The sequence below is a fragment of the Melanotaenia boesemani genome, chromosome 1, assembly GCF_017639745.1.
Source record: "Melanotaenia boesemani isolate fMelBoe1 chromosome 1, fMelBoe1.pri, whole genome shotgun sequence".
In the NCBI taxonomy this organism is placed as follows: Eukaryota; Metazoa; Chordata; class Actinopteri; order Atheriniformes; family Melanotaeniidae; genus Melanotaenia; species Melanotaenia boesemani.
In genome coordinates, this window is record NC_055682.1 from 9,482,312 (window position 1) to 9,497,943 (window position 15,632).

At 36.8% G+C, this 15,632-nt stretch overlaps 1 protein-coding gene across 2 annotated transcripts in view; it reads right to left on the reverse strand.

Annotated features, from left to right (window-relative positions):
- kcnq1.1 (potassium voltage-gated channel, KQT-like subfamily, member 1.1) overlaps positions 1-15,632 on the reverse strand; it is a 59,211-nt gene that overhangs the window by 4,678 nt on the left and 38,901 nt on the right. The window contains exons 10-14 of one of the 2 annotated variants that reach the window (XM_041980024.1): positions 13,933-14,071; positions 11,779-11,805; positions 11,515-11,571; positions 3,998-4,127; positions 542-617 (exon numbers count right to left, since the gene is read on the reverse strand). In XM_041980024.1, the coding sequence (XP_041835958.1) occupies positions 542-617; positions 3,998-4,127; positions 11,515-11,571; positions 11,779-11,805; positions 13,933-14,071 (429 nt within the window). The remainder of the gene's footprint in view (positions 1-541; positions 618-3,997; positions 4,128-11,514; positions 11,572-11,778; positions 11,806-13,932; positions 14,072-15,632) is intronic. The other variant, XM_041980034.1, reaches the window with a different exon arrangement.

Below are 15,632 nucleotides of genomic sequence, written 5' to 3' on the forward strand. Positions count from 1 at the left end.
TCATGTTCTGTATGACATTATGTCTCTCACAGTTTTGTGGAGGAATTTTGACCCACTCTTCTTTACAATGTTGTTTCATCTCACAGAAATTTGAAGACATTTAATTACGTGCTGCTTATTTAATGTCCCACTACAGCATCTCAATCCGGTGGAGGTCTGGACTTTGACTAGACTATTGCAGCATCTTGACTTTTTCAGCTGATCTGTTGTAGATTTGTTGGCCTATCCTACTGCATGACTTGTGGCTGCAAAACAAGTCCAAATCATTGCTTTCCCAACATCGTGCTCGACAGTTTGTATGAAATGTTGTGCAATAAAATGTGTTGGTTTTTACCAAATCTGCTGTCCATCATGACCAAACACCTCATTTGAGTCATAACTGACCTGCAGCATTCCTCAAACTCTGCTCAGAGTGTGAAAATGTAGTTTAGTCTCAGATTTGTTTGCTCTCTAAAATGCATGCAAAAATATATTAATCTATTCATTCTTCTGCTTTATTGTTTGTATTAACCAATGTACTGTGACAAAATGTTGCTATTACCTGAAAATTTCTCTTGGCCACAAAATAATGCATTTTCTGGATCACACGAATGGCTTTTCGGTGAGAGTCTGTCAGTCTGTAAAAGGGAGTTGTTTTCATGTTAGTTACAAATTTACAATGAAACTGGATTTGTTAAATAAATGATTCAGACAAAAAACAGATGCTTCTTGATTCTTCTTGAATAAATCAGACATCAGACTAAAACTATGAGGAGAAGGATGGCATGGTCTTTATACCCAAACTTATTGGTTAGCAGGAAAACATTAGTCACATCACTATTTTATGATTAACATTTAATCTATACTAAAGCATCTCCCTCATGACTCCTTTTCCTTGAGTGTTACCAAGGTGATGAACACGAAGAACAAAGGCAGCTGAATTTTGGGGTCTAGGAAACAGTAAAAAGTCCAGAGAGACTGAGGCAGTTATCCTCCATTATTAGGTTGTGGGAATTACAGAATAGCTGTTACTTAACAGGGTTCATTATGCTGAAAAAGCTGTGAATGAGAATGCAAGGTGGTAGAACAGTGAGTGCTTTGTTGAGTCGCGTTTACTGATATGCTGTCGAAAAAAGGTCTGCTAGACACTCATTATGGAGTTCTCAAAGGCAGAGCAATGGGCTGATTCTCGAATTAGGCTATCATAACATTTTTTCAAATTAGCACAATGAAATGCCAATAATGAACTCTGTGAGCTATTATAAAAAGTCAATTTTCCATCATAGAAAGAAAATGGGACAGTGATATAGATCCAGCAGTGAGATGAATTTATTTTAATTCATTTATCATATTTACATATTTTATTGAAGTAGTTCTTGTGACTATGTTTCCTCTGCCATTAATGAACATTGTCATTTGAACCTCTTTAAGTATATCATCCTTAAAGACATAATTAGACTCGTAAAAAAAGGCTCAGTACCTTAGTACCCCCATTGATGATAAAATGTCTTCTGTAAGTTAACAAATGGTTTCCTGATCAGATAACAGCACGATTAAAATGAGGAGCTTAGCTGGGCTCTATTCAGGATTTAGAAAATCCAATTTTCAGCTTCTAATTTCATTAATCAATAAATTTTTTTTTCATTTATTTTACAAATCTTTGCAAGATAATTATTCTTTGACTCTTAAAAATGATGCTTTAGTTTAGGGTTGAAGCTCAGCTCTTATTAAGCACACGTTATACAAATGGCAATACTGACCTTCTATTTTACTTTACAGGGAATTTAGTGCAGTATATTTCCCAAATTGCTGCACTATTCCTTTGAGTTTTTTTCCAAGTCCAAATGAAGATTCTGCTAATGGCATTCCTCTAAGTAACAGACAGCAGTTTTAAACCTTAGTGATGGTGTCCATCTTTCTCCATGTAGAATTTAAATTGCATAGAAAATTATGTATGCACATACAGGGTGTGCTGCAGATGACAATCTTTTGATCATGAGATCATTATTAGGGTATCAGATGACACACAGAACATCCTTCATCTTTTTTTAACTTGACTGTGAGACCGGCTGAATGGAGTTGCTTGGGAAGGGATTAAAATTCTAAGGATTAGAACTTTAGCATGATCAGAAACAGTGTTCTTAAAGCCTTAAAGGGATGCTTGAAAATTTTAAAAGTTAATGGGCCACACACAGTATGCATGCATTTGTATTTCTTTTCAGAATTCAACTTAACTTAATTGTTATTTGTGGGACAATGAAATCATTTTACTGCTCCACTTTACCTTTTGAAGAAGCCTGATTCTAGTGAGATCCCATTCATAAAATAATCTATATTGGCAGGCTCCAAGGAAACAGCTGGTTGGCTGAATAAGCTAAATCTAAACTAATTAGTTTCCCATACTGGCAGCTATAAGCAGGTTATACATGTGATGCCAGACAATAATAGCTTTTTTTTAATTATTTGACTGCTTAGGGACAGATGCTTTGTTCAATCACCTACTCAATGTGTTTTATAAAATGTCTGTCCTTTTAACAGTTTTTACTAGTAGTCTACATGGTTCTATGTCAAACCAGCTGGTGCTTCAGGTTATACCCAGCCCAGATGACAGAAAAGCTTTGTCATTTAATGTTTCTAAAAACACAAGAAAACAAATCATCTCAACATTTCCCAGAGGAGTCTAGCATCTCTGCCTCTTGTATTTTACAGCAAATTATGATAGTCTTTTTTTCCTTTAATGATCCCTTTACAGAAGACAGTCTACCCAGCAAGTAAGAATTAAATAAATAAGTAAATAAATAAACAACACTAAAATAATGGCGTCACAAGGGACTAACAAGACTGAAGCTACTGTCGCCAAAGTGAAGTAATGCTGCTCCCTTCTAAGAGTCAAAATTGGCTTTGAAGGTTGAAAGTCCTTCAAATTATACTAATACCACCTTCCTGACCTGCAAATGCAAACTCACAAGGCTTTCACCCAGGCTAAAACATCAACATGAGAAAAAGTGATATTGTGTCCAATATGTCCAATGTCATATGTGGCAACCTGACTGAAATATTAATGTTTTATATCACTCAACATTTTCTTGCCATTCTTAGACAGTTCATAAGGTTCCATGTATGATTAGCACTGAGAATAACACTTTTCTTTTTAATGAAAATACTTGTAGTAATAAAGAAGCATTGCATGACCTTCTCTGTAATTATCCAATTGCAGCAACCATCTAGATATTGCCTTCCTATTCTTTCAATGTATTCAATAATTGTATAACCTCTGTCACAAAGATATTTAGGCTGGCTTGTTTCCCTTTTCAGTGAATGAATGAAACAACTTCTTTTGCTTTATTTTATTATGTTGTGCTAATGCTCAAAATGTAAGGGTTAAATATGTTTCCTACTCACTCAGCTAACTTTTCAAACTCCTCAGTTTCTGTTTTCTTTTATGCTTCACTTCCTGCAACAAAGACTACCTGATAAATAAAGGTTTCTCAAGGACTTTTAACACTCTGCTCCTTTGTCATGCTAAGACAAACAGTAGTATCTCCTAATGGTTCAATTTAGCATGGGAATTGATGTGGTGCTGCTCTATGAGAACAGCTGGTTGCGTTATTTAGAGTCAGCAGAGCTGATCTTTGCCAATAACTCTGTTGCATGTAGTTCTCAGTCTGCACCATTACACCACCGTTTAGGGAGAAAGTCCCATGGGTCAAAACAGTCGCTCCATTTGTTTCACTTACTGTGCACTTACATTACACTGCAGTTACTTAACAGTCATTTCCTCATATTAGTCTTAGTCTCTGTCTGCAAGTGCGTCAGCAAGCACAAGTGATTCTCTCTAATAGAGAATCATGAGCCCTCTGGGTTTGGCATATTACAAAGGTTAATTACAAAAAGCAAAAAAAAAAAAAAAAAAAGACTTTCCTTTATTTGCTCATTAAAATTCATTCACACATAAACACAGCAGCTAATGCTGTGTTTATGTGCAATGCAACATCATTGCAATGCAATGTTGACTCACTGTGATACTGAGCTAGCAGGAGGTAGTTCACTCTCTCGCTCTGACTCCAGCTCCAAGTCATCTGCAAAGCTGCAGTTCCTCTGCAGGGAGGCGGGGGATTGGACATGCAAAAGACCAGGGCTTCTTTTCACTGCACACACAGACACCAACACACTCGTTTATCTTCAATTATCAACATGGTAGTGTGTTCTGTTTTTAACTTAGTTTAGCTTTTTACAAAGATCAGCAGATTTACTCTGCATTTTCCCTCTGATCTCTTACTGCAGCAATGCTGCGTATCTTTCAATGCAGATGAGAATGAGAAAAGAGTAGCTTGTATTTTGCAAACACTGCAGAGCAAAAGTCACACAAACAGAATTCTCAAATGATTTGGAGAAGGCCTGCTCACTGGAGAAAGAGCTTGACCACAGGATGGTAATACACCTGTGCTGTAGAGCCCTACTTTACATAATTCCAAAGCTGAAGTTCATTGCCCAAAACAGAGAAGTTATCTATTCTAAAAGATCTCTAAATCTATTTCAAATTCTCTACTTCTACTTAAGACAAACAGGCAGCATAAATGGTTCTGAAATTTTTATTTCAAGTATATAACTTAAAATATGTTCAGAATCATGACCAATGGTAACTTAATATGACAAGCAGTCTCACCAGAAAACATGCAATATGTATGTATGGTCAGCCTCCCCAGGCTGTTGTTTTCTGTCAACTTGCATTCACATGACTGGAATTGTGACACCTGAATAATAAATGTGTAAGTTTGCAGGAGGTAGAATTTTGTAACTGTGCAGTTTAACGTTTGCAAGCAAGAATGCAGCTGAAAAGAAAGCAAGTGAAGTAGAAAAGTACACGACCATTTCACAGGACAGGCTTTAATCTCAACATGTTGAGTGTCACAAGGGTGTGAGGATTAGTTCCTCCTGTTGTACTCTCTTTCCCTCCCTCTTTAGAAGGATTTCTGGACAAATAAACACAAGTAAGAAATGGAAAGCAGATGTCTTTATGACAGAAAGTATTGATGGGTAATTGAAAGTAAGGCTGGATCTGTGTTGGGTGCAGATATAAGGCAAGGCAATTTATTTGTATAGCACATTTCATGTACAGGACAATTCAAAGTGCTTTACATAAAACAAAAGAATTACAGATATAAAGAAATAGTAAAAGGCAGCAACACAAAGCAAGAAACACAGTAAAATAATTAATTACATTAAAATGATTAAAAGCAAGATGAGTTAAAAACTTACCATGCAGATTTCATGCATAGGCACATAAGAAAAGAAATGTTTTTAACCTGGATTTAAAAATGTCTACATCTGGTGAAAGTTTAATCTCCACTGGCAGTTTGTTTCACTTGTTTGCAGCATAACAGCTAAATGCTGCTTCCCCATGTTTAGTCTGGACTCTGGTCTGAACTAGTTGACCAGAGTTCCTGGATCTGAATAAGACCAAAACTGTGGACCAATGTCAATATTTTGCATACTGTTATGAAATTGACCTTGGTACAATAATAGTCACATTTCTTTAATATTTAGTTGCAAAGTTCTAAAACATTTTATAGTTATCTAAAAACTTTCTGTATTTTTCTCTTAACAGTTTTTACATCTCTTTGTATTAAAGCTGTTTTAACTTATCAGGTCATTTTTTTTTTTTATCAAATTTAATCTCTCTAAAGCTCTGCAATGGGATTTTAGTAAAACAGAAATCACAGCTGACTTGTTTGGAAACACTCCATCTTTTCTTTTTTAGACTTTGAACTGTATAACAATCTAGTGTAAAGACCCAAAACTACCACCTCAAAACAAATTTTCCAAAACTTAGCAACTTAGCAATACCAAAATACCCTGGCAACTCTCTGAAACTATCGTTCTTTCAACATATTTAATGCTCAAGACAGAGCAAAGCGCCCCCACACCAAGACAAAACCCCCACTGAGTTTTTACTGAAGACAGAGAATACAATTCTTTCAATAGTGGTGTCTCATCTTTGCCTTAGCTCATGAAGCCCTACATGTTTTTGTGTGATTGTGATGTATGATACAAGCTTAAATAAAGAATCTAGAGAACTCTAACCAAAATTTAAATTTATAAAGGGTGCAAATACATGTGTCCTGCATAATTATGACCAGCACTTTTCTTGCAAAACGGTGCTATAATTTTAATTTTTTTCTTTTGTACAAGGAAGAAATGCTTTTCATGTGTTTTGGTGGTGCTATATTCTCTGTTTTGACATATTATCCCACAGTAATCCCACTGATCTGTGAGCTGTGAAAGCCATGGCAAAACCTTTATTTTTCAAATAAAATTATTAAGGTGTCTGAAGCAAGCAAGTACCTGCGATTAGGGCCTCTTGTATGACCCAATTAAAGATTCAGTTAGGTTTTTGACTATAATATACCAGTGACAATTACACTGTGAAGAAGTTTAATTCTTATCAGATTTGTGAGTTCACAATCATGGAAGAATCAGTCTTGCAAATCTAAAGCTGTGGTGTGTGTTGTGGTCAACAATTCCCACTTTTGTAAGATTAGCATAAATCTGACAAAGCTTTAGTTACACACAAACTGGGGAATTGCTTCACTAAAATCAAAACAAAAAGCAATGGTTAAGACTAAAAAAATGTTTTTGTGATTCTCACAATTGGTTGTGACAAGAACTGGATTTTATGGTTGGCTCTGCTGGTGCCCCTTTGTTGATCTACAATTCCTGAACACTTTCTAAGTAACCCTTCCCAGACTGTAGTGTGTTAATTAAGAAAATTTGTCAAGTCTGGTATGGTATCCTGACAAGTGTTTCAGATTCTTTGAGTGAAGAACAGCCTTTTAACATCAGTAATCAACAGCTACACCTCAGAGTGAAGATGGGGTGCTGTTCCATCGGGCTGTCTTTCTGTAGACACCAAAGCCAACTGTTCAAGTAATCAGGGTCTGCTGAAAGCTCCTGTGGTGTTTTGGACACTTGTGTTGTTTTTAATGAAGTCAATCCACCTTTAAAGTCCTGGGGAATCTTTTCTTAGTCAAACCGTTACCCTGAGGCCAGTGTACACACTCATGAAGGTTGATCATCACATCTTAATTTTAAAGGCACAGTATGATAATTACTAACCTCTAGTAGAAAAGATGAACATAGGAATGACTTCAAATGCCTAGCACAGCTGTGAATGGACGGTCAGTGCCCAAAATACATCCAAACATAAACATGCTTTTATCTGAAAGTGGATCCAGTGGCCTCAGATGCAGAGATGACTAAATTACAGGAAACTACTTCAAAATTGTTCATCCTGTCTTCCTCTGTGTGCCTTTTAAGGCGTTACTTATCCTGCTCTAGCACTTACCACATAAAAATAGTGCTGTGGTTTTGATGCTTAGAGGTTTTTGCCCTTCAGCAGTTTGTCCATTCAGAGACACTGTAGTAAAAATGGTGGCACAAATATGGCAGCTGCCAGGAATGTGATTAGTAATAGTAGTAATGTAATGCCTTATTCTAAGAGAATAAAAACAGAATAAAAACACAACAGCTATTTGTTTTTAAAGGGATTAAATACCAATAGAAACAGTTTTATAGTTTTTACAGTTTGATATATTGCACTTTTCTCTCATTAACCCATGATTTGTTACTTGCTGCACCTTTAAACTTAATCATTAGTAGCTATTGGTTCCCCTGTTTCCCTATATATTGTTTCCTATCAAGTGGCAGTCTCCGCCTGTAAAATGTGAAGCCTATGCGGAAGTGCAAAAAAATTGCAGTTCACCCCTCATCTGCTAGGGGCTGGCTCCAAAACAGAGCAAATCCCCATAGACTCCCATGTTAAAAAGGCCAACTTCACAGCAGAAAAAAACATGTTTAAAACCTGGTACAAAAATGCACTTTAGGACTAATAGGTCAAATTTACCTTCATGACAACTGTGACGTTTTTTTTTTTTTTTTTTTTTTTCTGTAACTCATCCATTTGGATGTTATTTAATCTTGAAATTCGGCATAATTAGGGGCGGGTCCTTTTGATTGATAGGTATCCAATATCCGCAGGAAGAACAGACATAGGGCTGCACTATACAACACACTACATAGTGACTCATTCTCTTGGCGATTTATGAAGCTGCCTAATTTTTCCTTGCCGCAAACCACGTGACTACCAGCCGTCACCACGGCAACCACCACGAGCAATGTCATTCCAAATACAATCCAAAGTTGTGTGTAAATATTTTTATTTTTATTCCTTATGTTGTATTTTATTCTTTGTTTTCTTATAGGTATTTTTGCCCCACTCAATTTTTTCGCCTCCTTACACCATGTTGAGCTCATAGGTTGAGCTTCTGCCAGCAATGCATTGTGGTCTATATTGACCCATCTAGTGACCATCGATGCTCACTACTTTTCAAGATGCATTGTGGGTAATTTTGAGTGCCCTACTTTTTTCTCTTTGGACATTCGGACACTCCAACAAAATGGCGTGACCCCTATATAGGGCACTATGTAGGGAGTAGGGTGCACATTTGGACACAGCCTATGTTTCCTATATATATATATATATATATATATATATATATATATATATATATATATGTATATATACAGTGAGGAAAATAAGTATTTGAACACCCTGCTATTTTGCAAGTACAAATTTTCATCATAGGTGCATGTCCACTGTGAGAAATATATCACAATGTGTGATTTTTTTTAACAATTTATATGTATGATACAGCTGCAAGTAAGTATTTGAGGGTCAGAATTCTAGCTGACAGACAGGTGTTCAAAGACCTGTCAGTCCGCCTTTAAAAAGTCCACCTCCACTCCACTTATTATCCTAAATTAGAAGCATCTGTTTGAGGTCGATAGGTGCATAAAGGCACCTGTCCACCCCATACAATCAGTAAGACTCCAACTTCTAACATGGCCAAGACCAAAGAGCTTACCAAAGACACCAGAGACAACATTGTAGACCTCCACAAGGCTGGAAAGGGCTACAGGGCAATTGCCAAGCAGCTTGGTGAAAAAAGATCCACTGTTGGAGCAATCCTTAGAAAATGGAAAAAGCTAAACATGACTGTCAATCTCCCTCGGACTGGGGCTCTATGCAAGATCTCACCTCGTGGGGTCTCAATGATCCTAAGAAAGGTGAGGAATCAGCCCAGAACTACACGGGAGGAGCTGGTCAATGACCTGAAAAGAGCTGGGACCACTGTTTCCAAGGTTACTGTTGGTAAAACACTAAGACGTCATGGTTTTAAATAATACATGGCGCAGAAGGTTCCCCTGCTTAAACCAGCACATATCAAGGCCCGTCTTAAGTTTGCCAATGATCATTTGAATGATCCAGAGGAGTCATGGGAGAAAGTCATGTGGTCAGAAGAGACCAAAATAAAACTTTTTGGGCTTAATTCCACTCACCGTGTTTGGAGGAAGAAGAATGATGAGTACCATCCCAAGAACACCGTCCCTACTGTGAAGCATGGAGGTGGTAGCATCATGCTTTGGGGGCGTTTTTCTGCACATGAGACAGGGCGACTGCACTGTATTAAGAAGAGGATGACCAGGGCCATGTATTGTGAGATTTTGGGGAACAACCACTGAAGATGGGTCGTGGCTGGGTCTTCCAACATGGCAATGACCCAAAGCACACAGCCAAGATAACCAAGGAGTGGCTCCGTAAGAAGCATATCAAGGTTCTGGAGTGGCCTAGCCAGTCTCCAGACCTAAACCCAATAGAAAATCTCTGGAGGGAGCTCAAACTCTGTGTTTCTCAGAGACAGCCCAGAAACCTGATGGATCTAGAGAAGATCTGTGCGGAGGAGTGGGCCAAAATCCCTCCTGCAGTGTGTGCAAACCTGGTGAAAAACTACAGGTTTGACCTCTGTAATTGCAAACAAAGGCTACTGTACCAAATATTAACACTGATTTTCTCAGGTGTTCAAATACTTATTTGCAGCTGTATCATACAAATAAATTGTTAAAAAATCATACATTGTGATTTCAGGATTTTTTTTTTTTTAGATTATGTCTCTCACAGTGGACATGCACCTACGATGAAAATTTCAGACCCCTCCATGATTTCTAAGTACTTGCAAAATAGCAGGGTGTTCAAATACTTATTTTCCTTACTGTATATATATTCACACACGAAACATTTTCATTGCACTGCCATTGTCTTCTTCACTATACAGAAGTGCTGAATGACTAACAGAATCTTTGTGTCTCTTTATATACTAGTGAATGAGAAAGTTATGCCTCACTACTTGTAAGCATTCTTAAATCTCATTCTTTATGAAAAGGAATTAACGCAGCACAAACTGCGTTATAACTTGCTCTTATAAGTCATGTATAATCTGTTGCTACAGACATTTTGATTGAAATAATTTGAAATTTACAATTACAGGCACATAATGTTCCAATGGGTAACATTTAGGGTGATTTATTGGCAGAAATGTACTATGAATTTTAAAACTTAGGTTCTCTTATAATTATATTTGTGCTGTGCCTCCAATCTTCTTGGCCACTTGCCATGTTGCACAACCATATTACTGCAGTAGCCCAGAAGGGACAAATCAGACGCTTTCTAAAGCATGGCTTCTGCTTTATTTGCATTTTCCACAGCCATCACAGTTTGAGGGTATGCTGAGGTATTCTTTTGATTGTAGTTTGCAGTTTGCTTCCTAAAATGGCACTAGAACCTACAAACGAAACCTTAAATTAAGGAGATTTTATTTAAAAGATTTTTACAAAACAATTAAGGTGCACGTAATATGTTTAATTATTTTAAAGGTAAATTATTTTAATTTAATTTAAGTGAGAGAGAAAAAAAAGCGACTTTGGAAGAGTAAAGATTTTTTTTTTCCTACAGATTATTTTTCTCATATTTACTGAGGGTACCAAGGGCACAGATACCCTACTGTGAGCGAAGCAGCTCTATTTCTCTTTTCTCTTTGATGAAAGGAGGCTCTAACATACAGTTATATCACAATAATTGGTCACGTGTGGGTGTCAGTTTTGTGTGAAACAGAAAAAAACAAAAACAAAAAAAATAATAATCATTATGTAAAAATATGCTCACAGCAAAGCTTGAAGAATTGTTGTAGAAAGCTGCACAGGAACACAGATATTATGAAATCCAAAACCAAATCAGTTAGAGAAGTGTGATACAACAGGTTCAGGATTTCGATGTGAGAAAAAAAAAAAAAAAAAAAAAAAAGAAGAAGTCATGGTGCTCTAGAAGTATTTGAAATGGAAACATGACATGATATGCTCTAACAAGTAGACTAGTAATTCTCAATTACAAAGTACAGAAACTAGTTTAACAGTTTGGTGGGTTCGAGTGAGAGTCCTTCACATGCACAGACTCTAAAATGCTCCTCACAAACAGAGGAAACTGTAAGTTAACATCATAGAATAAATGAACATGCCAGTCCTCTGACCAAGGTTGTGCTTGAGACATTAAAACTCTTGAAACTGTATATAAAACTATATGATGTGGCTGTTTGCCTCAAGACAGACAAGATAACAAAAATACTCATCAATACATAAAGTTACCTGCAGGTGGTGAGCTGAACTGAAGGGAAGACAAAGATGTCCAGGACTGCTGCCGATCTGAAGCGCATATGATGGGGTAAGACAAACAAAACCATGACTAGGCATATTTTAAAAGATAAATCAATGAAAAAACACAGCATTTGTACAGCATTTAAATTTTCATTAGTCATATAAATCAGTGAAAAAAGGCAATGGGTAAAACAGACAGGGGTGACAGTGAGCATGCAGAGGACGTGCAGAACGTGGACACTAACAGCAGCTCACCACATCCTCCCAGTGTCTGGAGTCCTGCTAAAACAGGTGCAAAGACAAAACACCAAGAGAAGAAATAAAAAGAGAGAGTGAGAAAGGACACAAGCAAGGAAACAGGAAGGTCAAAAAAGTTATAATGACAGAATTTATAGCTTCACTTAAAAGTTAGATATTTGATGGTTATTGGCTGAATTGAATCTGTAATCCAATAATCTGTTGCTTAACAACCAGTCAATGAATATATATTGCAAAAAAAAAACCAAAAAACAAAAGGACAACCCATTTTGTGATCTGACAGCTGGAAGCAACACATCACTGTGTACATCCAGTCAATACAAACACACAAGTGATGCGGCAATTTAGTAAAATGTATCAAAGTGAAAAGCTGCATGCTGTAGATGTAGCATCAATTTAGCTTCAAAATCAAAGACAGTGATTCACAGTCAACATGAAGTGAGCGGACATGCATATAAAGCTGTACAACTGGGACAATTAAATTCTGCTGTTGTACAGAGAAATGGGTGCAAAGCAAAACCATTTGCACAGTTACATGTTGGTGGCAGAGCTTCAGTCAGTCATCTAAGCAGCTTTTTATGTTAGCAGCTAGTGCAAGAAGAAAAAAAAAAAGGTTTTATAACCACACACTACAAAGAGCACCATCCAATTAGATGTTACATGTTATGGATGTGCTAAAAGTATCCATATTTCTCTGCTTTTGAAACAGACTGTCCTCCCCAGTCTCTTATTTTCTTCAGCTATGAACCGAATATCTATTAAAGTCCTGCCTCCACTGCATTGATAATAATAACATAAAAGTCATGATTCATTTCATTCCATTTGTTCTCAAAAAATGAGAACATACAAGTCTTTCTCTCTGGGGTACTGAAAGTATAGACAGTGTATCAATTAAATAATAACAACAACAACAACAACAATAATAAAAATAACTTTCCCACCAATACTGTCCCCATTATGAATATCCGGTGCATTTCATTTTCAAAACTACATCAAATTCAGGTCAGTTCCTAAATGCTTACGTTTGAAAAAAGAGGTGATGCAACCAGCCTCTGTTTTTGCTAGTTTGAAAAAAATAAATAAATAAAAGAAACAGCACAAGTGTTGGTGGTATTCAATAAAAAAATAAAATAAAATAAAAATAATAATAATTATTATTATTAATAATAATAATCTTTGCATTTACTGCATTTCATTTTACATTTTACAATTTCCAAACATTTCTGGAAACAGGACTGTCCTACTTAAGGCAGGCAGGAACACATGAATGCATACTCATGACAGAGAGCATTATGTTATGGCTAGCCCATCCATTCTCTATCCTCTGCAGTGATGGGAAACTACAGCCCATCCCAGTTTCCACAGTGTAAAGAAGCCACAGCGCAAGTTCAACACAGAGCCAACAGACACAGAAAACCATGTTTACGTTCACCTACAATTTAGACTTATTAAACTAACACGTCTACAGAGTGTGTATTAATTAGAGGAACTAGAGCTATCGTCATATTAAATCATAAGTATGTTGATCTTTATTTCTTCAAGTTGTCCAGTTAATTTATTCAATCTAAGCTGCTGAGATATTTCAGTCTGGACCTAAGTGATGTACCTACCAGCAGGCAGGCTGATATTCACAGATAATGATCTAGTTCAGCTTTTCTCCATAGTTTAACAAATTCAAAATGACCTGAGAAGATGACGAGCAGTGCATACATAAAACACAAGCTACCTTAAATTAAAGTGGAAGAATAAAACATTTATTCCAGAACCTTTGTTGAGTCACTGCTGGTTCACATTATCATTTCAGCAGCACTGAACGTTAGGTGGAGTTTTATAAATTCAACCTGATCAATGCAACCTCACGTTTAATTGCTGCACAGTATTAATCTATCTTTAATATTTGGACTTTATCCTTTAAAGCTCCTACGGTTACAACCCTTCATCTGCAGTTCAAATCGACTCTTATGTTATCTGATCTTCTTAAATAACATGGTGAGCATAACTCTGACTTCTTCAGATGCATATTCATTTGTTAAACACCAGGCTGTCCAGCTTACAGTGATATTATCCACAAATTAATAAACTGATTAAAGCACTGTGCCCCCACCTACTGTTTCAGAAAAGAGATCTGAAGGGTTTATCATGTTTTAATACCTGTGCCAACTGTGCTGTAAACATCTGAGCTCTGCTCCCTCCCGCTGTCAAATGCAGAGTCACAGGTGATGCTGGGAACTGTGGGAGAAGTTGGACCGTTGTCCTTGTCAGTGCTCTTCAACTTCCTCCTTATTTTCACCTGCACAAGAAACACAAACACATCAGCTCAAAGAAACCATCTTTGTGTGACATTGGAGTGACATGGTAGAAAAACACAGTGAACCCTGTGTCAAGGAATATTGTACTTTTGTCATTTTATCCTTGCTAAACTGAAATTTTTTATTTGTACGACAAAACATTACAGTGACAACATCTGAAAATGGCTGAGGCTTTTCAGCATGCCGGCATGCAGTGCAACTGTTAAAGTTGTCAGTCATACAGTTTCCTACCTGTATTACTGGTGAGTGCTTGGACAGTTAGTAATCATAATGAACTTAGGGCAGTATAGCTTAGTTTGCTTTGCTGTTGTGGCTAACAGTCACAAGCTGAGGCCCCGCATTTTTGCAGGAGTTTTACTATGTCACAACATTTATTTCCATCCAGAGTTGTGTTATTTTTTTTCTCTAAGATCTAAAGCCTTCTCCAGCACATCCCAAAGACTCTCAATGGTGTTCAGGTCTGGACTGTGTGGTGACCAATCCATGTGTGAAAATGATGTTTCATGCTCCCTAAACCACTATTTCAAATGAGCCTGATGAATCCTGGCATTGTCATCTTGGAATATGCCCATGCCACCAGGGAAGAAAAAAAATCCACTGATGGAATAACCTGCTCATTCAGTATATTCAGGTATCAGCTGACCTCATTCATTGGACAAATAATAGACCTGACCAACCCCAGATCATAGACTGCTCCTACAGGCTTGTACAGTAGGCATGAAGGCTGTATCACCTCATCTTCCTCTCTTCTTATCCTGATGCACTTATCACTCTTGAACATAGTAAATCAGGATTCATCAGATCACATGACCTTCCATTGCTCCAGAGTCCAATCTTTATGCTCTCTAGCAAATTGAAGCCTTTTTTTCTGATTATCCTCACTTTCTAATTAGGTAGGTGGAAATGTTCTTACTTTCACTGTAAAACATAGCCCTGAATTCTACTGTCCTTTTAATATGGTTCAATATTACAAAATGTTCAAGTGATTGCTGTTCAATTATTTTTTGGTCCACATTTTTTCCTTGAAGACGATGGTTCCCTACTATCTTTCCAGTTTTTAATTAAGTGTTGGACAGTTTAGTTGTTTCTGCAATTTCCTTGATTTCTCTGCTTGATGCCAATAATTTGACCCTTCTGAAACAGATTAACATCTTTTCTAAAACCACAAAAAGTGTCTTCCAGTGTGGTTGTTAAAGAAATGAGAAGCTACTTACTGCATCCGATGGGTTAAATAACTTGTTGCCAGCTGGAACATAATCACCAATGCAGTTTTTATTCAGTGGGAGGCTCCTACCAATTTTCTTTGTTGAATCCAGGTGATTTTTCCTTTTTCTTTTTTTGTTGGGCAGTGCATGCTCTAATTCTAAAATCTGCTGCTATTAGTTGTTTTTTTCTTTTTTTTCTTTTTTTCTTTCTCCTTTAAATTGTTCAGTTTCCCAAATGTTTCACATCAAAAGAAGGCACCTATTGTAGCAAAAGAATAATAATGAACATTTGGAACATCTGCTTTTTGATCTGAATCATGAAAGATTGATGAAAGAT